A 26,168-nucleotide genomic window follows, 5' to 3' on the forward strand; every position below is an offset into this window, starting at 1 on the left:
ATCTGGAGGTATTTACTGACTTAAAAAAACTCCCAGAACTACCTCATAAATCTGTCCCACTCTGTAGTCAGTGAAGAACACAATAGGCGGATTAGCAAGAAAAACTGGAATGGGTTCATGTGGATCACTGTGGACAAATGGGAGAAAAATATTAATAAATTATATAACATTTCAGGGTTTGCAAAGAGGACAGGGAACAAAATAGTTTGCATAACAACACTGCATCTTTAGTAATAATAATCAATAATAATAATAAACTTTATTTTATACAGTATCTTTAAAGGTACTGTATGACTTCAAAAATGTAATAATAAAAGAGTGGGCAAATTTCCTAAGGTGCATATACATATGTGTAAAATGAGTGAGGCCTTGGCTTAGACAAACTAGGCAACTGCCTGGGGCCCCGAGACCACCAGTGGGCCCCCTCAATGTGCAACACAACATATTTTTATTTAATCGGCACATTCAATTGTGAGCCAAAAATTCACTCCAGTGGCTTGGTCTGTTGCTGCTGTGCTAATCTAGGCTGTTAACATTTGCTAATTATAAATTATAGTGTTATTAGTTGTGAATGTAAGTGTAGCAGTTTATTTCACTATTGATGTAGTAAACGACTTCACCGTAAGATGACAGTATCAGTGCAATTTAAGCTGCTGCTACACCGAATTCTGTTTAATTTCTGAAAGTAGTAAGTAGTATGCAATTGTTCGAAATAGTATATAAGTTTGGGGTGGGAGCTGATAATCGTAAGGTATACACAAATTGTGATTTGAAGGGGCCCATTTCCAAGATCTTGTATAGGGTCTTGCATAAAAAGGTTGCCTAGGGCACGCTCTGAAAATGAGTCCATCCATAAAATTATTACTTCTACTCCAAAGGCAGATATTGTAAGAAGTCTCAGGCAATCTGGAGTCATGCACAAGGGCAAGCCGGAACACCACACAATCAAAGGTGTTGTTCTACCCTTATGATAGGCTATGGCTCGGTGATAAGTGCAAATAACATTCTCTTTCTGTTTTTCTCTCATCACTAAATTACCCTTTTTATACACAAAATTAAATCTTTGTTCTACTTTGATCTTGATAACTTGTAGTAACTAGATTCAGTAAGTACATTATGGGGATATCATTTATCACCAATGAATAATGCCCATTAGTAATAGTTTTATAGAAAACCATTGCTGATTATATAGTGAAAGTCATATGCACAAAATGATCAATTATCATGGTTGTCAGCTGACACTGCACTTGGTCTTATGATTGCCTTGGCTTCAGAGAACCTAAATGCCCTTGTGCCTTACTTATAATTAATGTGCCAATAATGCAAGATTGTCAGTAAGCACATTCTTAAATACAGGAACACAGAAAGAACTAGTGCACAAAGCCACATAGAAAATGATTTTGAAAAAGGGCAAAACTGTCATTCATTTTTTAGACATGTAGTAGGAACTACAAAACTGAACCAAAGACTGAGTGTGCCAAATAGAGTGCAACAACGACATACACACAATGTAATGTAGATCTTGAATATTACACAGAAATGAAAGGAGCATTCAGCGAGATTGCATTCAGACTCACTACATTCAATGAAAAGTTGCATTATAAAAAAGAACCATTTAAAGACCACTCTCACCCATCTTACCAACACAGACACAAGTTCAATCTCCTTTTCCATTCACAAAATTCTGTATGAATCCTGCAGTGTGTATTAACACAGCCTGAACTTGCCATGGGAAATTTCATCTGACAGCATTTACAATAAATTAGGAACCAATAACACCTTTAGTCACTGAGGGATTATGTGCTGAATTCAGTTAGATGGAATATCAGAATATAAGAACAATATTGTTTTTTCTTCTATGCTCTTTATATCCTCTTTTCCTCACTCTGGAATTAAACACGAGAACCACCCCTTACCTTTCCTCCACGAGGATCCTTCGGCCAGCCACCATCTTCTCTACCTTCTTTACAGGGAAGATCAGGGACTTCCCACCATGATGGGCATTGGGAGGCAGGAAGCGAGGGTTTCGGAGAAAATTGTGACGCTCCTCCAATTTCAGAAGAGCAGCTGTCTCCTCAGGCCAGCTGCTTCCACTCTCCTCTTTCTTCACTGTCTTTCTAGCTTGGCTGGATTTCTGGAACAGAGATGTTTTAACCTTTCTAACGAATGAAAACGTTCTACAATCTGCCATTTCCTGATCAGTTCTTACAGGGATCACTGTACTCCATTGTGAGTCACAGAAAACTAAAAGTTTGCATTTTCATGTAATTCTATCATGCAATACCTGCAATCTCTCCAAAAAGTGTTTGTACCCTTGGTAAAATGCTATTCAAAAATGTATACCTTAACTCTAATGTTATGCATGCTAAAGCTTAATGCTGCTCTTTCACATTTTAAAGAGCCAAAGCAAATATCCAACATCTTGCAATAAATTTGTAAAGAATACAGTATATCCACTTTACCTGGAATCTACAGTGGTGTGTGAAAAGGTTTGTCTTTTTTTACATTTTTGGACAAAAGGATATCTTATCATCATTTCAACAATACTGATAGATAAATGTGATCTAATTTAAAAAAATAACTTTGAAATTCACATTTCACACTCATTTGTGCTATTTAAATCAACAGAAATGCAATTTCCTTGTGAGGAAGAAGTAAGTACACCCTTACCTTTATCATTGCATCAAATGTCTAAAATTAGAATCAGGTGCACCAAAACAGGTGCAAATGAATAGAACATCATTAAAGAGTAACTTGGAGGGCACTGCCTACTATAAACATCAGAAACCTGTGGTCTGGTTTGGTCTTAGCAATTGAGGTGTGTGGCTACATCATGCCAAAATCAAAAGAGCTCTCTGAGGCCCTTAGAAGAAGGATTGTTGATGACTATGAGTCTAGGAAGGGTACTAAAACCATTTCCAAGCAATTTGTAGTCAATCACTCCACTGTCCAAAAGATCATCTACAAATGGAGAAAATGTCAAACCACTGGCAATCTGTCCAGGCCAGGTCGTCCCACCAAATTCAGCCCAGGAGCTGACCTAGGTGAAGATCAGGACTATTGGAACAATGTGCTCAGGACAGATGAGACAAAGTTAGAGCTGTTTGGCCACAAAACCAGACGTCATGTTTGGCAAAAACCAAAAACTGCCTTTGACCAAAAGAGCCTCATACCAACTGTAAAGCATGGTGGTGGAAGCATTATGGTTTGGGGCTGCCTCTGGGCCTGGCCAGCTTGCCATCAGAGTCAACCATGAATTCCACATTGTACCAGAGAGTACTTGAGGAGAATGTGAGGCCATCCGTCAAAAAGCTGAAGCTGAACCGTTAGTGGACCTTGCAACAAGACAATGACCCAAAACACTCAAGCAAATACACAAAAGAATGGCTCAAAAAGAAGAAATGGAGGGTTATAGAATGGCCAAGTCAAAGCCCAGATCTTAAGCCCATAGAAATGCTGTGGGTGGACTTGTAGAGGGCAGTACATGCAAGAAAGCCCTCAAACATCACACAGTTGAAGGAGTTCAGTAAGGAGGAGTGGGCAAAAATTTATCCAAGATGATGTAAGAGACTGATAGACAATTACAAGAAATGCCTACAAGAGGTAATTTCTGCCAAAAGGGGTAACTCCAGCTATTGAAGCTAGGGAGTGTACTTATTTTTTCCACAGCAGACAATTGCATTTCTGACTTTTTTGTTGGATAAATGATTGCAAAGAATAATTTTTATTGAACTTGTGAAATTAGATCACCTTAATCTACCAATATTGTTGAAATGAAGATCAAATATCCATACATGTAAATATGTTGAAAAACACACACCTTTTCATGGGGTGTACTTACTTTTTCACAGCACTGTATTTCTCTTAGGTAGTGCAATACTTTCATACATATGACAAAAGAGACACATAAATTGATATACTACATAAAATGAAACATTCTACTTTTATGTAGAGACTTTTTTCCACTGTTACGTAGAAACCTGGTATATATGTCATTATATGGAATTCCATGGCTGTCATGATGTTCTATACAACAACAAAGGTGTGTTCTGATATATAACCAATGGCTCGGGGAATTGGGCTGCCAGGTATGTTAAAAGTCAGGAACATGAATATCGAAATACGAGGAGCTGAACTAAACTCTACAACACTACAAAAACACACTGACAAGCTTATGTGCCACCTGCAGTATGTTTGGAAGTACAAGATTCACAAATCAAGCAAAGAAGAGTTTTTTTTTTCTAGTAAGTGTACTCACTATTAAAGGAGAGTGTCTTTAAGGTTAAAGATACGTTAAATACATTTATTTTGTATTTTCCCCTGGAGGATTCTATGCATTCCATCAGGATCGTGTCTAGGCAACTTCCATGAATCAGTTTTCAATGAGCATACATCAGTGAGAAACAATCTATTAAAGACTAGCTGTTTTGACTAGTCAGAGGTAATTAATATTCACATTCCTGCAATTCAAAAACAACACAACTCTTATAGGCATTTCTTGTAAAATGCATGCTGTATGAAAACCTGTTTCACTGGTCAAAGTTCACTGAAGTTGTGATGACAAGACCTTATTAGAATGATTCAAATGGGTGATGTGGTAATTCAAAGAATTTTTTGCTTGCTCTTAACATAACACTGAAACAACATATCGTTCCTTGAACGATACATAATATGCTTCAAGAAATTTTAAATAATTTAAATGTTGTATTGTTTAAATATTTGTAAAGCCATAATTACCAATTCTTTTTTGTATTCTTCCATTTGAGAATTGCCAGTTGTCACTAAGGCAGATCAATATGCCACATGCGTCTCTTCATGAACCCCATATCAGCTTAAGGACATCAAACATAGCCCTAAAGTGGTTCACACTAACTACAAACTCACAGGTGCACAAAACACTGAGATCATCACTCTGTTGACAATTAGCCAGATCTGACAAAGCTCATTATCTCTTGCAGTACTTGCACTTGCAACCCAGAACTGCAGGATTAAACCTACGCTCTGAATTAGTTATAGTGGTTAAACCAATAAGGGTTTTTCAACATGGATCTAGAAGGTCAAGTATCTTAAACTGTGCAATATGTCAATATGTAAAATTTGCTTCCAATTAATTTTACATGAAAAAAACACCCTGTAGATTTATTTATGATCCTCTAAAAAATGGTGGAAATCAGGTAGTAAGCTGGGTGAGTCTGAAAACTCACTTTGATAGGAGATTTTGTAACTGTGATGTTGCTGTCTGGAGTTGAAGGCAGAGTGAGGGACCCTTCTGACTCCTCTAATAGGCTCTCGGCTGTTGCATGAGGAGGTGGGATTTCTGTGTAGCCATCATCCTGAGGAAGGCGAGAAATGTGCTTACTGAAGCTGAGCGTTGGGTTGATAAAGCCTGGAGTAGATTTACCTAAGGAAATATACAATACAAAGTAGGGTACAGCTTTAGTCAACTTTTATCTGGCAAAGTCAGGCAGTCCTGGCATTAATCTACAGTACTTACAAGATATGTCAAAATGAATCCTTTGCCACTTTTTTGAGAAGAGCAGAATGATTTATTTGCCTATGTTAAAAATACATCAATAAAGATGAGGTTAAAAGGTACAAGCCTTTCTTTGTATTGAAATTGCAGATGCTTAAGATTGAAAAAGATACATTTTTATGAAAATTATTTTGTTTTCTTTTTTGAATGGATATAGCAACAACTTTAAAGTATGTATATATTTTCCTAAGTTAAACTCTTTTTGGTGTGTTGGCTGCTTCTCTGGACCTTTTTGTTTTTATTCTGAAAGTACCTCTGGGTGCTTTTGTCATCAGATGTTGCTCGGTGATATAGTCCTCTGGACAAATCAAATTGTGTTGTTTTAGAAGACTGTTGTCCACGCACCACCTAAACTTCACTGAGGAAAAAAAATAAAAATTTTATGTTACAGTCTAAGAGAAACTTAGCAAAGAATATAAGCAATCCTCTTACACTACACATCACATCCTTATTTCATTAATAATGACACAAAGGTCAAGTTTCAGTTCAAGCACTGACATACACATATACAGTGCCTAGTAAAAGTATTCAGACCCTGCACAGTTTTCAGATTTTGTTGGTATAAAGTTTGCTGTTTGAGGAAGTAATTCATATATGTTATACACACAACCTACTCCACACATTCAATGCAAAAAAAAAAACAAAATAGAAGAAATAAATTGATGATAAGAATGAAATAAAAAGTCATAGCTGCAATCATTTTGTTATGGCAAACCTAAATTAATTTTGGTGCACAATATTGCCCTAACAATTCACACAATTAGTTGAGCATCATCGTCTAAAGACTCAGCCTTGAAGACTAAGGAGCTTTCCAAGCCAATCAGGGATATTAAAGTAATTTAAAATCACAGAGCTGGAAACAGAGTAGAAAAATATCAAAGCCGTAAAAACATCCTACTCAACCATAATAAACAGAAGGCGCTTCATACCACCAACAACCAGACACTTTCTAGATTAGACTGCCTCCACACTAACCAGCAGGGCAAGGAGAAAACTAGTGAGGGATGCCACTGTGAGACCAACGACAACTTTGAAAGAGCTACAGAGTTCAAAGGCAGAAAAAAATGTGCATCAATCAATAATCTTCCTATGTCTCCATAACCCTGGCCAGGCTGTATGGCACAGAGGTCACACACAGGGACCTACCTACCTATCATATACACCATATGAAGTGTATGAATACTTTTGCAAGGCACTGTATAAACTGTTACATTCGTGTGCATAACAGATTTAGCAGAATATAAAACTTAATTCCTTTAACTTTGCATTGATACTTGACAAGGAGTGAGCATGACCTAGTAATGACAGTACCAAACATCAAAACACCACAAGTGGCAAACCCATCGTTTACCAGGAGGAAGGCCCAGACTGTAGTAAAGGTCTCCTGCTTCTTCGACAGTCCTGCTCAGAGCCCTCTCTTCGGCTGCTGTGGCACGAGCCCGACTTTGGATGATGTGTTGCTCCAGCATGTCAGCTTCTGCCAGTCGCCTGTTGTACTCTGCATGGACCTTAGCAAGGAGAGCAGTCCAGGAACAATCAAACTACTGCTCGATGTCACAGGAAAGATGAACTGGGCATCGTTTAAGTGAAATATTTGCTCTATTTCAAGTTCCAAATAAAACTCAGCACAATTTCCACATCTATGTTCCTCCTATGAGGAACTTAGAAAATGTATTACAAACAATCTAATTATGTGAGAGTTCTTTAATTACTTGGAATTAATGATGATGATCTGGAATTTGTTTCATGAAAACATACAACTGATGAAACATAGTACTTACTGGATAGCTTACTTCTATTAAAGAATACTTTAATGGTTCATTCTGTTACTTCATTTGTCCACTTTTATTAATCCTAACAGAAGGAGATCTTGACTACATATTGATAGTTATCTGATACTGATATGTTCATCTGCATAAAATTAAACATATTCATAATATTTAAATGTTATGACAGTTTTTAATCTGTATTGATTATGGTCACAAACACCAGATGAAACCTTAGCACTAGCAGTTTACAGTACTTGACCACTTTTGTTATTATTGCTAATAGAAAGTGTTTTCAGTTGCAGCCAGATAACCACTGTGTCTACATTAACCACTGTGACATAGGGAAATGTCTAACGCTGTGCTTTCACTGTGATTGGGCGTAATGGTTCTGTGGCTAAGGCTCTGAGCCTGTGGCTGAAAGGGTGCTGGTTCAAATCCTGTGGCCAGCAGAGGAATCTTACTCTGTTGGGCCCCTGAGTGAGGCCCTTAACCCCAACTGCTTCAGGGGTGCTGTATAAATGGCTGACCCTGTGCTCTGACCCCAAGCTACTCTCTCCCCATCTGTGTGTCTCATGGAGAGCAAGTTGGGGTATGTGAAAAGAAAAATTCCTAATTCAAGAAATTGTATATGGCTAATAAAGTGATCTCTTTCATGCATCTTTAAATAAACAACCATTATCTTAAAGTAATTAGGGACATGCAATGTTTTGAATTGTGATGATTAAGTCCTTTGGATACCTTTTGAAGTTCTTCCACATACTTCTCATGGTAACTATTTCCTCCACCCCGGGATTTCTCTAGATTGGCAATCTTGTCTTTTCCTATGATCTCTGATGTGTAGAGCTGTTTGAAAATGCTAGCCAACAAATGAGAAATATCCTGGCAGAAAAGACAAAACAATAAACTAATAACTTTAATGAACATTTTGAAGACTGCTTTGGCCTTAAAGACACTAGTACAAACAATAATAAAGAATTCTCAATGTGCAGACACATATGAATCTAATTATATACATTTATTTGGAATGTCTATTATTAAGATTCTGTTAATTAATGCATGGTGGACAACATCAGACACCAAGACAACATCAGACACACTCAGTACATGTACAGTATAAACAAGATGATATATCTGGACATCAAGTAAATTATGCGTGCATGTCTATGTACGTTTTGATCATTATTTTTCTATAACATAAAGGATTTAAAGATGCTGATAAATTCTTAAAAATTCACAAAGCAGCTACTTGTAACCAACATTTTTCATCTATTCACCAGATATCACAATTTTAGTATTATACAGTATGTCAGTATCCACTTTATCTTTAGAAGGTGGCAGTGAGCCAGGCCGACACAGGCATAAGACTACAGCCTGAATGGGATGTCTGTCCATTGCAGGGCACAGACACTCACTCATGAAAAGAGCAAGTTAATGACACCACTGAATCTAGTTGCAAAGGAACAGGTAAAAGTTAATTCCATGCCAAAATGAAAAGAAGAAACGTTGTCTTTTCTTTTCCGTTCAGCATGGAATAAACCTTTATCTTTCCCTTTGCAGCCTATGCATGCTGATGGAGCTATTGTACCAACTCAAATGGCTTCAACAAATCTGGGTGCCGTGTCTTCGGACTGTGGTTGAAAAATGGAACGCCCAGGAGGAAACCTACATGGACAAAAGAAGAACACACAAACTCCACACTTTTGGAGTTCACGTCCAGAATCAAAATGAGGACCCAAGATCTGAGAGGCAGCAGCACTAACTGCCTCCCACTGTGCCAGCCCAGGAACTGACATTATAAGGAGGAAATGGGTGCCCTTCTATGTTTGTTCTTTTTCTTTGGGCTGAAAAGAGTTATACAAATTTTATTTATTATTATTAACATACTAGCATGCACATTTATATGCTCATTTGCCCTCCATGATGTTTTACACTGTAGAACGATAATCAGAACAGGTGCATATGCAATACTATGCCTATTTTTACTATGTATTTTTTATTTGAATTTTATCCTTATTTCCAAATATTATTTTAATAGCTCTTTCAAATTAGCCTGATCCATAAAGGCAGACAATGTTGGCTCTATTTACAAAACTTAAACGAATATTCAGAATTGTTGATCTTATTACGTATGTTATGTGTATGATATACAATTCTGAATAATCTAATAAGTATGTAAATGTTTTATGGATCATCCAATGGACAGCCTCTGAACCCTGACACTATGCAGGAGCACTGATCTGAAAATTCTGGTCTAGGTGGAAGAGCCTCTTTGCCCAGTAATACAATATACTTCTTGATTTGTACATGTTTCAAAATGTAACACATACTAGACATTTATAACTTACAAAGTAAATATAACTTGCTTTGCAGTAATTAACATATAATGCATGACTTACAATGTACATCTTTAGAGTTACTGTAAATGTACATTGTAAATTATGTTACAGAAACAGCATGAACTATAAAGCCTTAAAAACAGTTGCATGGCATAACACTACATTCATACAGACAAAAATAAATACCGGATTATCGGTATATCTGTGCTTTTTAAATAACGGGGCATTTCTCAAATTGCACGCTGCATTATTATGCTTTCATAAATCTCCTATGCTTCCTTACGGCGACGTTAATATAAAATATTGAATCTCGTTCTCTAAATTCTAAATAGAATTATCATTCAACATATAAGGAATAAACCAGTCCATCTGTGAAAATAAAACCTAAGGCTACCCATTACATTGGTTATGAATATCATAGTTACAGAAAATCTGGAATTGCATTCTCTTAGAATGGATTGTTCTTTATGATGATGGCTAAATTGCAAAAATAAAATATGAGCATCCTTGATACATTTCGTGTTCTGATACCATTTTATCAGGCAGGTGTTAAAATAAAACAACGGAACATATCGATTCAGGTAAAACCGTGAGTTATTTTAGGCGTACCCCAGCGTTGTGCACTACTGTTATATCTCACCTGCGTTTTCTCCGAGGCTGGTCTGTGTCTGTTCATAGGCGGCTCGGAATCGCAAGACGTATTAAGTGATAGTTCCTGCAGCATGATCACACTTGCAGAAAACCCCAAAAGGCAACGCACGTTTCCAGAAATGTACAGAAATAACGCAATACCTAGCACACTCAGATAAACCCGACTATATGGTTATTTATAAGTAACGTGACAGAATTATGTTGTTTAACGGGAAAAGGTGGACGTCGCATTACTTTTTGTAAGACATAAGAAGGCAGTCATAAATTTCGTAGATTTTACAACACGATGAAACCACACTTCCAACCACCATCCATCTTTGTTTACAAACTGTAACCATAGGAACAGCTTTAAAGGAAGGTTCCTCCCTTAAAGGCTCCTGCTTCTCGTCTGATTTCCGTAGGAAGAGAGAGAACACAGTACTCTAATACAGATTTTCAATTAGCTCCTTCAAGCAATACAAAAACATGCATCAGTTCAGTATGAGAGAGCTGTTAAAAAAACATAGATAATAATGAAGGAATAAAAATATTATTTTATTTTTATGCATGGATGGATGGGTGGGTTTAAACAATTCTTCTGGAAACACCTCTTCTGTTGACAGTAACTTATCAGAATAGCGTATACAGAAAGTCCAACGTTAGAGTACATAAAATAGCTGAAAAGGCAGCATACTTCCATTCTCCAAAAAAGATGAAGTTCTAATTTATTCTGTATACCGCCCTTTGTGACAAAAAAAATACTTTCCACAATTACACTGTTCTTTAACAGGGTGAGCAATCCTGGTGTCCATGACAAAGAATTTTGCAAAAAAAGAGGAAACTTACAAGTGTACAGCCTAGTGTCTATTCACTATTAATGTAATATAATACATTTCAATATAAAACATTCGATAAACACAATAATGAACTTAGACAAACAAGACTGAGCATAGCTCAAATATGCAGGAAAAATAGACTTACTTTAGACGAGGAGTACTTTGCTGAGTAGAGAGTGAGCACAGAATAATATGTAACATTAACACAGGCTCACCGCAATAAAACCCAAACCAATCAAATAAAAAATCACTTGCTTCTGGATACTAACAGTACTCAACTTAGGTTACGCAAAAGTAGCTTGTCCTAAGGAAAGAAAACATAATACAGATATATAAAAGCCTATCTGTTTTCCAACTTTTTAATGTAAATGAAACACAAAGATAATCCGTTAATGAATGTAATGCTATCATATACAGTACAGTATATACATAGCTGTGTATTATCGACATTGCCGTGGAAATCAATATAATCTATACAGATAACATTACCTAAAGAGAGCAGGAACAGTGGGAAATGTTAGGAAAGTATTAGTTATATGAAGCATATGGAAATCAGTCATTTGTAGCTCTTCATTTAATAGTTCGGAAGGGGTTGCTTTTGGGCATACAGTGTAGGTATTTTTATTTCACACATAGACCAGTTATTGCATAACTGGTAAGTTATGCATGTAAGTTTACTATGAAAAAAGATTCAAAGTTATGTAGTGACTCAGTAGTACCTAGGAAAGTTTTAGGAAGTGGTGTTTGAGGAAATGGATTCTTAGATTTGAACACATTCAAATGTAATCATTTTGTTGAAAAGGTAGAAGGGATTTTAGTTTGTAAGTTTTGCAACTGTATTAAAAAAGAAGTAGTGTTTAGACTAATGTGAATCTATTAATAGTAAATTAACTGAACTCTGCCTGAAATGTAGAGTAAATACAGGTAGCTGCAGCTTGAAGTGAGAGTTTAGGTGTGTGAATTATGAATTATGTTAATTTTAATTGTTTCCAGCACAAAAGGTTTCTCAATTATTAACAAAGTCATTTTTTATCACACCATGGTATTTCCTTTTCAGTACCTGAGGCAGATAATTTTTGTAGTATTATTCTTTGAATGACGCAAAGATTGTAAAACTACCATGGAGTAAAAGTAATTTTCAAGCTTATAGTCAGCTTTCTTCAGCAAAGTGCAGAGCTTTCTCCTGTTTAAAACTATAAAATGTCTCTCTAGTCTAGCTCAGGCAGCTGAAAACTTGTTTTAGGTGTCAATTTCTCAAAAGCTAGATACTGGTTTTGTGACTAAACAGTTTTGCATCCAGGGGTGGTGACAAAAGTCATAAAAAAACTGCACAGGAAGCCAAAATGAAATGCAAAACAAGGGGACGTTTACTTGCGTTCCGCAGTGCAGAAATATATTTGCAAAAGAAAGAGAAAATAAACAAAAAAAGGTCGCCCAAAACTGTAGCAATGGGAAAAACTCTTTATGAAATGGCTTTTATGAAATTCCGGGCCCAAGCTGTGAACAAGTAAGCATACAGACGAGGATTACAGGGTCTGTAATCTAACACATAATGGTGGAATAGGCAGGAGAGAAAAACACTGAAATTCAAATTATTATGGTTCTCAAACAACAACAGGTAACATACAGTAGAAGAAACAAAAAACACAAAACGTCGGTAACAAAAAAGCAATGTTCAATTTAAACATAAGAATAAGATCAATTTAGATAAGTGGACACTGGAGATTGATTATGTCAATGATACTGAACAGCTGAGTAGAGTGTAGGTCATGTGATGAAAGCATGAAACAACCCTTCACCACATGTACTGTATAATTAGTAAATAGTGTAGTTTACTTTACTGACAATACCAAAACAAGGGGATTTATAAATGCTGTAAAAGTAGCAAATACAATTTAAAAGATTTAGATAAATTTCAAGGCTAGGTAAACACATGGACAGATTTAGTAATTTTTTACATCATATACCTGTAGGAGAAATAATAGGAGATTTAATCGCAAGTCTGAAGTCTTTCGCCTTAGAAATATTGCCCGCATAAGGCATTTCTTAACAATGTTCGATGTTCTATTTTCAGCAAGTTTCAATATGTTCAAAACTCTGCAGCTAGATTACTGACACCAGACCCTGGCAGCATATGACTCCTACATTGTTTCTACACTGGTTGACTATAAAGTCACGTATTCAATACAAGATCTTGTTACTGAATTTCAAGGCTCTAAATCTGGCTCCATCAAACATCTCTGAACTTCTCAATGTTAACACTCCCCCAGTAGGCTCTCTTCAGTTGAGGCTAGTCCTCTACTCACTGTCCCCAAGACTAAATCATGGACTTTAGGTGACTGTGCCTTCCCTGTCACTGCTCCAGTTTTGTGGAATTACCTCTCTCAGACTATACGAGAGACAACTTCTTTAACTCTCTTCATATCTCAACTTAAAACTTACCTTTTTACCAAGGTCTACATCTGATTGCCTACAGTTTATCTGTAGAAACATGTGTGCTTTTTATTATTTATTCTTTCTTTATATGATGTACAGCATCCTAAAGTTTGGAAAGGTGCTTTATAAATACAAGCTATTATTATTGAAACGATTTTTGAATATAAAATGTTTCAAAACAACATTAAATGCTCATCCAAATCAATAAAACCTTAGAATAACTATGTATGTATAGTTACATACATATAGTATGTATGTAATACTATATACATGTATTTATACTAGTTCTACAATTCAGTTATGTAACAATTACATATAAATGATAGAATACATACCCGCTACATTCAACAAATTACTGGAAGTAAATTACAGGAAACTAAAATAATATTTGTTTTGTATGTATCTGATGCTTTCGCCCAAACCAACTTAGTTTTGTACCTATTTATACACCTGGGCATTTTTCTGAAGTAATTTGAAGTGAAATACCTGGCTTAAGGGCAAACCCACAGTGCTGATTTGAGCCCATGACATTCTAAGTATGAGGATACAGACTCTTAATCAGTGCTTGCTGTTAGATTTATATTAAAATAGTGTATGTTCTACAAAATTTGGTGAAGTCATATAAAGACTACATGTATAAACCTGCTATTCTAAAAATTAACAGACTCTATCACTAGTTTAAATGGAAACTGGTTAAACAGAAAAAAAAAACTTGGATACCCTCCAAGGTTTTGGTTTGGTTGCTGTTTTCAGCAGTAACCAGTGACCAAACAGGTATTCAGAGCATGACTGAACATGTTACTCTGCACCTGCCTCCAAGTAACAACCCACCAAACAAGAAAAATGGAATTCCTTTTCTTTGACGGACCTCAACATGTGGCTGGTACATTTTTTAAAGGTACAGTCACAGTGTAACTATTGTCCCAGTGTAATTTGGAACTTTGTTTTAAAAAGTGGTTTCATTCGGATTGCAGCATCAAAAAATAATTTACCTTGTATTACCTCTTACAATTTAGGCTGGTCTGTTTACATGTGTAATGTTTGTTTTTTATAAATGGTAAACATGTCTTTTCATGTCCCATTTTCTTTATCTTTGAACAGCTTGTGTATTCACACCCATAGCCTTTGAATGATTCTATCAGAGTGTATCTTTCCATTACTTGACTTTTCCTAACCATAACCCAGACCAAATGTTAAAAATGTTTATTTCAATTCTATGACTTCTGTTTCACTGAGCATTTTAAACTCAGAGTTTTTTTTCTGAGTATCCAAATTTACCTCTACAGTGAAAAAAATAGTAAAACATTTGTTTCAGCATTACCTATCAAGCAGAAGGTGTAGCCTTGTATATGATACTATTTTGCTGCATGCAGTTCTGTGTTCTGTGCTATGTATTTTGATGGTGTGGTATCACCTTCCAGACCATTGAGGTGAGAACAGTTTGTGTCCTGGGTGGTTATAATCCAGTAATATGCCACAGGTTGAACTGTGGCAATTTTGGTTGACATAGATCTCATCAACTGAGAGTAAGTCAGATCCTGTGAGCTTTTTTTCAGATGCCACAACCCTCTGTATGGCCTCCATATCCTATGTGGTTGTGCAATACTATACAGTCATGCCACCAGTCAAGATGCTCTCTATGGTACAGTAATAAAAGCTCAAGAATACACTTGTGCTTTTCTCAGAATGAGTTTGGTATTGTGAGTTCATGCCAGGTCTTTGGAGATCTACAACTGTAGGAATCAGAAACAACTATCAATTTCCATTGATGCTCAATCATTGCTAATCAGAGTGTGACACTCTTTATGTCTCCTGAAGTCTACCATGACGTTGTGAATGTCCACATTCTGTCCTGAATGATACAATAATAGAATGAGGGATCACAAACTGCTTCAGTTTTCTCTTTGTTATGCATGTATAATATAAACTATATGTTTATATGATATACTGTATATATTTATATTATATTTATATATACTTATATATAATATAAAGTATATGCATGCACACACACAGAATATATCTAATCTTTATCACTTTTCATTGTTTCTCTCATTTTCTTACTCTTTACAAGCCTGAACATTCTCACCTAAGTGTGTAATTTTCCTCTTCTCAGTGTTAATGGTGCAGTCACCACCACCATGTGGCGTACATTTCAAGTAGCAGGGTTTTTTCGCCTGCTAAAGGTAAGCTTCTTCCTTACAGATCTGTTTCTTCACATTAATGTCTTAATTTTGCATATCCTCCATTTTACTCCCACCACAATAGCTGGAACACATTATGTCTATTATAACTAGCTTCATTTGGACATGTAGAGGCCATGAGCTCAGTTGACAACCTTATACTGTAGCTCTCCAAAGCTTTTGGTGGACTGGCTGTACCTAATTCTAATTATTAGTAGTGGGTTTTTCATTTGAGGGTGTTTAATACGTGGTTGTATCAGGAGGCATCAGCCTCTAATTTACCATCAGAGGAAACTTTAATCAAGCCAGTCACACTCCTGGATATTTTATTTTCTGCAACCCAAGGATGGAGTGTCTCACTTTGAATGAGTACAAATATTGCAAAGTCAGTGGAAATTTGGAAGAAAGTCAAACCCTTTCTTGCCAAGCCCTAGTCTTGAAGATTTCACCTATCTGAAATGATGTCCTCTTACTTAACGGTTACTTACTTTGCCTACCCATTCTGCAAGAAGTGTACACAACACCTTACCAATGATACCAGGTGACATTTGCTCCCAGTCCCCCCTGTTCAAGGAGTGTCCAGTGACTGAGCTTGTGGCTGTATGAGACTAATGTGCACCCAGATGCGACTGATTCTGCTCACTGATAATTCCTAAATCACCACTGGCCTCCAGGAACGACATCTTTTCTTCATGGGTATAACTGCAGCCACAATAATTACTCTGTAAGGCTGAGTGGAAACCAGCTTATCCTTGAGCAACTTTTGATTGAATTCATCAGCAGAAATTCTTCTTATGGAAGGAAGGACCACTAAAATACATTTTGCTAGTGCAAAAATCCTTAATAATTGTTAGATTACTTCTCACGCCTTCAAAGCATCCATTATTTTGTTTGCTTTGGAGTTTTCTATTAAGTGGATTTTATTGTTTGCCTATTTAAAAAAGTATAGAGTATAAAAGCACAGAGAACTATCTGAAATAATGATGTGAAATCTCACAATGTAGTGGTTTGGTTGAGAGATTTGAGTACCATGACATGCATAGAGCCTCAATATCCACTGGCCCATAGGTGACGGGTTTGTCTATTTACAGTCTGCTAGAGAGTGTCAGATCACAGCACTTTAAAGAGTTTGTAATTCTGCACATGCAAAAACGATTAATGTAAACTCTAACCAACCCCCCTGGACTTTGATGGTCCAACATCCCATGAAAGTATGCCATGTACCCTAAAGGTTCTGTTTCAGTGTGACTCACAGGAGAACTAGAGCAGTGGAATGCTTAAAAATGTTTGTTTGGCATGATACTTGACAAGCCCTACACACCCTGTGTTCAAAAGATGTGGAGTCCTCACCTATTCCTTGCGCAACCACCACTTTCATTTTGACAGGCATGCGTTGCCAACCTGATCTGAGACAGGTAAAAACCCCTTAAGTCTCCTCAGAATTATAATGAATCAGCGTCTTTGCTTACCAAAGTCTCCTAAGGGCAATTCTTACCTGCCTGGCAGTAACATTTTATAAGACATTTTGAGCATGTGGAGCCATAAGTGGGTAAATGTGTCAATGTACAGGAAGGTATACATTTTTGCAATCAGAACAACAGAAAAAATAATCTGTTGTGGTTTGTGAAGAAGAGTGAGAAATACAGCCACTCGGTGGCATTGTGCTTATCCATCTATGATATTTAATTTCAGAATGCAATTGCATTTTGGATTGGATTTACCCACTTATGGCTCCTCATGATAAAATGTGTCTCATAAAATGTTACTGCCAGGCAAGTAAGAATGCTGCCTTACTCATAGGTGACTTCTGTAAGCAAAGACGCCTATATCTGAATCATTATAATTCTGAAGAGACTTTAGGAGTTTATTTTCCATTTCCTTTGGCTGCGTGCTTTCCTAGATTTCTCTGGGAACCCGTAGCCTCTCTCCGGAGACAAGCTACCCTCTGACCTCCTTGTACAGGGCCCTGTGGTTGTTGCAGAGCTCTGTCCTGATGTTTCTGGCTCCCCTCGATGGTGTGAGTGTAGAGTCCCAATCATTTTTCAAGTCTTTGGTCCAGTATGTGACCATTGGCTCATGTGCTTCATCGGTATTAAGAACCACAGCTTGACAAAGTATTGGAGCTTGTGTCTGTTAGGGTTCTGTAGCTCCTGGCAGAGATGGCAGAAGAAGATGTGATCCAGCTTCAGGGAGAAGTTGGGTAAGTCTCTCCCTCTGCTTCTACCACCTGACACATCCGGCTGCTGGTGATGATATCCGTACCTCCTGCCCCAGATGAAGTTGAGCACCATTCCCTGTAGCGCTCGTCTGAGTGTGGGCAGTAAGTAATTTCTTGCATTTACTGTATATACTGCTTTTCATCTCAGAGTATCTTAAAATGCTTTACATATAGGAAGGGACCCACGTTATCCACTGTGCACTATTTCTAGTAGCCACACTACCCAGATATCTAAAGAAGTGAGGATCTACTTCAACAATTGATTTTAAGGGGGTGTGAGATGGCAGTGACTTCAGAAAAGTTGGAGATTCATGCCTGGACCATATTCCCCAGAATGCGATATGGAATGAGCAGCTGCCCTATCTGAGACCTGACTGGTTGGTGCACAACAATTAGGTGACAGTTTAAAAAGCAGGAACCTGAGATTTTCTGTGTCAGTCACTATCTGCCATCTGAGGACAGAGGGCAGATACTCTGCTAACTGCACCAGAGGGATTAAAGTAAGGATGCCACAGACTGACCGAGTGAGTGGAACTAAGAACTGAGAAGCTGCCCAGTTTGATAGGGATTGAAGAAGTCAGTCAGGAAGTTGGGTTTTATTTTGTTTTTGGTGGCTGTTTTGTTTCCTGCACTCCAAATAAAACTGAACTTGGTTTGTACCTTATGGCTACCGTGTGTTTTACCCTGACCCTTCTGTTTAAATCCCTATTTTAAGACACCTTAGACTAAGGAGTATTATGGGGGGAATTTAGATCAGCCACATTGAACAAACCCAAACTGGAATTTTAGTTGTAACACCAGGGTTATTACCCCTGTTCTTATGAACAGTAACACAGAATCTTTGATGACCAAGCAGTCAAGACCCAGGTTTAATATTTCACTAGAGGACGGTACCTTTTACTAGTCACCAGTACTGATCAGGCCCAGCCTTGCTTAGCCTCTAAGATCTGACAAACTCAAATTACAAGGTGATTGTGAATCTGCCTATGCTATAATATAATCCTACTATTCCAGGAAAGTGTCACATTTTCAAAAATATATATATATTTTTGGCATACTATATTCCTGAGTCATACGTTTGGTCTGCTGGAGTAAAGATGAATTGTGCTACAAACAGAACACACCTGCCTTGTGAAAGGGAACAAACCATTGATAATATAAACTATCAATGAACTCCAAAAAGAAAATGTTTCATGTACTATTTCTGTATACATGGAGGCCTTTCAAAATATACAGTAATTTTGTCTTGGTTCACAGTATAATGCATATATTTCAGTTTTCTTAATATTATAAGTTGATTTCAAGATTTTACTTTTTCTAACCACATGTGGCCAAAACGAAAAGGCCTCTTTCTAGAAAGCATTGTGAAGTTGAGTAAAATGGGTTAAATTCAATCCTGACTGCTTACAGAATAAGCCTGATCTGAATGGAAATGCTGAGTAATGCAAGGAACATGGCGACATGTGCTTTGGCAATCCACTGTTTGATTAGATGGAGTCCTAAAAGAACAGGCAAGATCCACCCAAGCTTTCTGTCACACCATGTGTTGATCCAGAAAAGTTTTTATCTAGCTGGCAGCACTGATATACTGAAGATGTGAGTGATGGTTAATAGGGGGGGAAAGATTTTTATTCACCGTTACCCCCAAGAATTTAAACAAAGATGTTCCCCCTTGTATCCTAAAAAAAAGTAGGAATTTTACTTTTTAAAATCAATAACATATTTCCAGTATGACACTGACAGGAGGGGTTAGGATCAATGAATTCTATATGTAGGCTAAGTTTAAGGTTACAATCTTATTTTTGGCATTTTTGTATGCTGAAGTGCTTTGCCAATCACGTAGTTGAGGTTTTTAAATGAAAGGATTTTTTTAAAAAAAGGATTAAAACCTAAACGGTTTATAATACTTTCAAAGAATTTAATATCCTGAAATCCATTATACATATTGTGGAAATAGACTCAGTTTCTCTCACAAATAAGAACAGGACAGGGTGAGATGAACTAGCTCACTTCCTCATCCAATCAGTCAAAGCAGACAGAGTTTGCATAGCAGGCATTATTTTCCCACATAGATTGTAAACCATGTTGTGAATGTCTTTCACACCTGGCACATTCTGAACATAAATGCACAAGTACTTTTACATGCAGTGCCTTGCAAACATACAGTACTCATCCACTTCCAATGATGTTCCATTTTATTAAATAGCAAATGATGTACTGTATCCACGTTTTCATCTAAACTTGAATTCTCTTCAGCTTTTTAAGGCTGAAAGAAGTTAAATTAACTACAAGGAACAATCATCTAAAATATACTGTATTGATTGCATTGATTCCTCCCTCTGAATGAATTTATGGCACCACTGGTATGGCAAATACAGCTTGGAGTCTTTGTGGATATGACTCTATCACCTCAAGAATTTAACAAGGCCTCTCAAGGGCTCCCACTTTCTTTCTCATTAGCCACTGCAGGGTTGATATTGCCTCATGCTTTGGATTATTGCCCAGCTGAAAAGTGAAATTTCATTCCAGCTTTAGGTCTTGGACAGACTGAAGCAGGTTGTCCTCTATTATTTGTATGCATTTTGTACCCCTTATTTTTTCCTCAGTCTTGACTAAGTTCCCAGTCCTTGCTGATGTCCTATAATGCGTTTTACAATAGGTTTGGTGTTGGCAGGGTGATGTGTTGGGCTTGTGCCAGATATGATACTTTTGAATTAGATCAAAATACGTCTTTTTCATTCAGCAGTTCCTGTTTTGTCCTGTCCAAACAAAAAAACATATTCCACATGTTTACAGTATCATTTAAATGTTTTGTTTCCATTTCTTTTTGTATTATGGCTTCCATCTTGCCATACAGGACAGCTTTCAAGTTTCAACTTTATTGCCAAACGTACCTTAGTACAATGAAATGCTTACTTCCATGCTACCACACACAACAAGTAACAACACAAATTGCTAGAGATGAGAACACAAGACCATAGTACTGTATGTGTTCCAGCAACATAGTGTAAAGTACCAGTGAAAATACAAGTAGCAGCAGTATGCCTAAATTTAGGATTAGCAGCAATATACATGAGATTAGTGTAGAATACAATACCAGCAGTATTACAAGTATTGTAATCTTCTGCAGCATTCAAATAGAAGAAATATGCAAAGACTAAGTAATGACAGTATTGTGAGTTCAGTGCAAAAGCAGTGGGCATAGCAGAATGAAAGAGGTGGTGTTCAAAAGTCTAATGGCTCTGGGAAAGAAGCTTTTTTTAAAACCAGAGGTTCAGGCTTTACACTCCTAAATATTCTGCCAGAAGGAAGAAGAGAAAAAAGTGCACGCCAAGGGCGGTTTTGATCCTTAATTATATCATCTGCCATTTGAAAGCAGTATGTAGTGAAAATGGTCTTAACAGGGGGCAGGTCTGCACCTTTGATAGCCTGGACTGTCTCCACCAACCTTCTGTAGTTTGTTACAGTCACGTATACAGGATTTCTTTATAAAGTACCAACTTTCATATATGTTACAAGCATACAGTATTAGTTACATATGTTTATATAGTAACAGCATCCACTTTATTCCACCTTATCTTGACCAGTGCCATATGTTCTATCTGTCCTTACTAAAATTTGGAATGTAACTGTTTAGCTTCTAGAATGTCTATTATTGAGGACATAATGACAGCTGCTGAAGTCCCCGAGGAATGTAAGCAAGCAGGAATTACATCAGTTTTATTCTTCGAGAAAAGAAAGACAAGAAAAGAAATATGTGAAGAATTTGACAATGTGGAGCAGTGGTTTGGACTATGAATTGGAAGGTCATGAGTTTTATTCCTAGAACAGACACTGCTGTTGTACCATTGAACAGGGTACTTTCTTCAATTACAGCTAATGGGCTGCGGCATCCAGAGACATGTAAACATATTTACCCCCTTCTAATGATTTCCCTTTTGTTGAATTACAAATGATAAACATTTTTTAAAGTGAATATTTGTGATCAAAATTTGATTGCTAAAAATGAACAATTAAAGATTAAGAAAATTAAATATAATCCAACTGCATTGCAAAATATGTTAATGACATTAGTATTCACCCCCTTGCTACACAAACATATATAAAAAATAGCTCAGCTACTCAAAATAAGTCTGACAAGTCACAGAAGTTCAATGGCTACCGTCTGTGTGCGGTAACAGTGGTTCATATTTTTTCAAAATAAATATATCTGTCTCTGTAAGGTCCTTTAGCCAGTATTGAATTTCAAACAAAGATTCATCCAAGCTTTCAAAACAGCTCAGGGATAAAGGTGTTGTAAGGCACAGTTCAGGATAGGTATATGGATATGTATGCAGGAACTTAATATTAAATACTCAACATTCCATTGAGAAAGGTAAAGTCAAACATTAAGAAGAGGAAGGTGTATTGTGCCAAACAGACACTGCATAGTTCAGGCTGTCCCTCCTGACAGAGCAACCACGCAAGGAGGAAACTGATTATGGATGCCACTACGTGGACAATAGTGAACTTGAAATAGCTATGGAATTCAATGGTTGAAATAGGAGAAAATATCCTAGGTTATCTGTCAGAGTCAATGCTGGCTTGTTTGGTAGAGTAACAGGCACATGGTGTTTAAAAGTGATACTGCAAATAATGTAGCTTCATGCTTAGAGATGAAAAAAATATCTTTTGGGTCTGAATGCAAAGCATGTCATCTGGTGCAAACCCCACACAGCACATCATGCAGTCAGCAAAGTCCCGACAGTCAAGCAAGGTGTTGACAGTATTAAGTGTGTTTAACTACTGTCAGTAAACTGTTCCACTTGTGATGGACTGGTGTCCTGAGTCTTGAATCGGGTTAGGCCTGCAGTTAGCATTATTGTAAATCAGTTGTCTTGAAAACCTTTTTCAGTTGGATTTCTTTGTACATTTCCACATAAAGTAGGAAAATATACTTGAAATATTTAATAAGAAAAAATAAAGGATATAATATTTTTGAACATAAAATGCTGAACAAGATACTTGTGCAACAGTGGCAGGGAGTGTACAGTCAGTGTGTGTAAAATACGTTTACAGTCAGTCCCGGTTGTACTCCAGCCTTTGTGCAGTGAGATTAACAATAGTACTCCAAAATGAATACAAAACACAGAATATGAAACAGCTAAAGTTTCTGTTACATTATTATCTCTGCAGTTGGCTTGGCATTCTTAGCATTGCAGACTTGGTTGGTATTTAGCCCAAGGCTCTTTCATTGAGAAATTGCAGTTTCAGATGGTTATAACATACACAAGGGCTTAAAACAAAGCATACCTTCATCAACCTTTCTTTTACTACTAAATAAATTTATTTTGACATGGGGGGCAGAGCAGCACAGTGGTTAGCATTGCTGCATACAGCACTGGGGTCCTGAGTTCAATTCCTGGGATGCTATCAGTGTGGAGTTGCTATGTCCTGCCTGTATTTGTGTTTATTTTCTCCAGGTGATCTGGTTTCCTCCCACAATGCAAAGATCTATGGAGAGGTGAATTGAAATTGGCCCTTGTGTGAGTGTGTGCGCTCTTGTCTCTTACCTTGCATCTGTTGCTTGCTGAGATAAGCACCCCTACAACCCTGTAATGGAGAAAGAGGTCAGAAAATGGATGGATGTAGTAACATAACAAGAGAATCTATATTTGATTGTTTTTCCTCTATTGTTTCTTTCTGAAAGGTCCTCAGCAGCTAACAGTGTAATTAATCTGTTTTCCTAATATAGAATAGTACACTTAACTGCGGTGACTGAAAGAATTACATAGAATTAGGTGAACATCTGATTTTTTTCAACATTTTAAAATATTTTTCAAGATATAGATAACAAGAAGTATGTGAGACTTTTATTTGTGACAGTGATATTCACTTCTGGTCCTGAATTGTTGCAGTTCTTCTGTATTTAGAAATAATATCAAGTTCCTAATGGTAAATTACATAAAAAAAAACAGTTCAGACTAAACCAAACAAGTGGTTCATACGTGTCATTGAGAGCTAAAGGGGAGTGAAAACTGTGGCACTGTGACCTTGAGCAAGTACTGTACCTCTAAAAAGTTCTTTACCTTTTCAGCACATTGTAACTGGTCTTCCTTGATCACCACTGAAAATGCCTTTCTTCAGTTTCTATACAACAGGTTAACTGCTCGGATCTTACATAATCAAAGAACATTCAAGCATTATTTATATTCAGTGACTCGCCCTACACCACCTCACAAGAATAATGCTTTGGGAGGGTCTCCTTAAATTATTTCAGGCAAAGTACTAATTAACTGTTGGGTTGACACCTTCAAATGCATACTGTAACAGCTCTAACTGTAGACAAACAGCCTTTTACAACAATTTAGGTTGCCTGGCTAATTAAAAGCCAAAAAATCCTATTTTGTATAAATTGGTCTTATAAATACAGTGGGTGGTGGCCAGACATATTTGCTACAATATTAAATCACACAGCGCAACTATTTTGATGCATAACAGTCACTATGTTTGTTGCACTCTATTGTCAGAGTTATTATCATATTGCAATCCTCAGATTTCAAACTTATAGAAATCTCCTCTGTCTGGGTTTCCTTTAGTATACCATTTCTGCGCTGTCTACATTAGATTGTCAGGTAGGATGCTTGAAATTTTCCTTCCAAGGTCTAATCTTGTTTTCATCTTCACACACTAAAAAGTAATCTAACAATTAAATATTAACATAAGATTGGAAACAATAGTGCTTTCCCATTAGTTAGTGCTATCACTAAAAACGAGCTAACAAAGAAATTGATCACAGGGCCAGCACTGAGACAGGGATCTAAAGACATAAATGGAAACTGAGAAAAATCGGGACTCTGATATAAAATGTGTTTCCCTGTTTCAAGTTTAGTTTAGTTAATCAGGTGGGTAGCTGCGTCAGCATGTGTAGGCTGCAAAGGAATAAGTAATAGGTTTATTCCATGCTGAAAAGAGAAGAAAGAAAACACAACGTTGTTTCGGCCGTGGAGCCTTCTTAATATTGTCAATCTAGTAAGAAACTATATAGTCATAGAAAGGTAAATATTAAGAATAAAATGAATATTAATTTCATTCAAACATGATTGATTTGTTTGAATTTACTATAACTAGTGAAGTATACTATATATAGCACTTAAAACTTGAAAGTCATCTTATTACTTAAATGTTTAGAATAAAGAAATTGAGAAGCTTGTATGGTACTCGTGAATATTTGCTCAGCAGGATGAAATCAAGTAGCCTTGTCCATCTATTCTGTCATGAGATTCCGTTTTCTACCTGGAAGCTAGTGACCACAAGGGCTTGACATGGGTAAAAAAAAAAAAACTGGATCAACAGGAGAAGCAAACATTTCAGGGGTAAACCTAAGCCTGTCAGCTCTATTGCTGTTGGCTGGTCCATGACTCAAGAAATCGTCCAGCTTCAACATCTGCAGCAGTCAAGAAGACTGCTGTTTCTTCAAAACCGCTTTAAAGATACCAGGTCTTGTTTTCTCCTGGCAAATATATTATTCACGAACCATTCAAATTTGACATTCGCTTTCCAAATCACAGAACAAAGGCAACGGGTTCCGTTTCTTATCTTTAACATCAACCACGGCGGGTTGTTTTTTCATATTGGAGTTTGTGGACATTTTGATTTGATAGATACATCTCCTGACCCCTACTGCTGTACCACATGATGTATTATTCAGCAGACTAAAAACGTTTGGTTAAGATGTAATCCTTAAATTCAACCACAATGAAGAAATGTTGGAAATCTAATTGACAATTTTCCAGTTTTCCACATCCAGTTTGCTATTGGGTCAGATGGAGTTTAAATTGATTTGTTTCACATTATCGTGATAATTTTTTTCAAGCTACCTTATTATAAATGATGTTCACAGAAACATTATAAAAGCTGATCTATTAGTCATCAGTAAAAGAGTGAAACGTAAATCTGAATAAAGATCTCTTAGGAAGGGCTCATGAGTTTCACCTGGAGTCTTTTCAGCTCCAAACAAGTCTTACCAGTTGAGCATGTTTTTCAATGACATTTTCATTTACACGTACTGTGATATGTGATGCACCTACAAACAAAAACATAAAAGACACCTCTCATTTTTCTCTTTTTCATTGCTGCCGTTCTTGCAATTGCAAATGCATATGTTTAATATTTTAAACCCACTAGAATGGTCAAGAGCCCACAAAACAGACACGCATGAAGACAGATTGTTTAAATGTTTATTTAA

At 36.8% G+C, this 26,168-nt stretch overlaps 1 protein-coding gene across 1 annotated transcript in view; it reads right to left on the reverse strand.

Annotated features, from left to right (window-relative positions):
- The window catches only part of dlec1 (DLEC1 cilia and flagella associated protein), a 41,343-nt gene extending 30,981 nt beyond the window's left edge, over window positions 1-10,362 (reverse strand). Inside the window, exons 1-7 of the mRNA XM_088918473.1 lie at window positions 10,279-10,362; window positions 8,041-8,181; window positions 6,874-7,041; window positions 5,787-5,886; window positions 5,205-5,401; window positions 1,917-2,134; window positions 43-127 (exon numbers count right to left, since the gene is read on the reverse strand). Of these exons, the coding sequence (XP_088774599.1) occupies window positions 43-127; window positions 1,917-2,134; window positions 5,205-5,401; window positions 5,787-5,886; window positions 6,874-7,041; window positions 8,041-8,181; window positions 10,279-10,362 (993 nt within the window). The remainder of the gene's footprint in view (window positions 1-42; window positions 128-1,916; window positions 2,135-5,204; window positions 5,402-5,786; window positions 5,887-6,873; window positions 7,042-8,040; window positions 8,182-10,278) is intronic.
- Window positions 10,363-26,168: the final 15,806 nt, after the last annotated feature.

The sequence above is a fragment of the Atractosteus spatula genome, chromosome 6 (assembly GCF_055471065.1).
Source record: "Atractosteus spatula isolate fAtrSpa1 chromosome 6, fAtrSpa1.hap1, whole genome shotgun sequence".
Taxonomy (NCBI): domain Eukaryota; kingdom Metazoa; phylum Chordata; class Actinopteri; order Semionotiformes; family Lepisosteidae; genus Atractosteus; species Atractosteus spatula.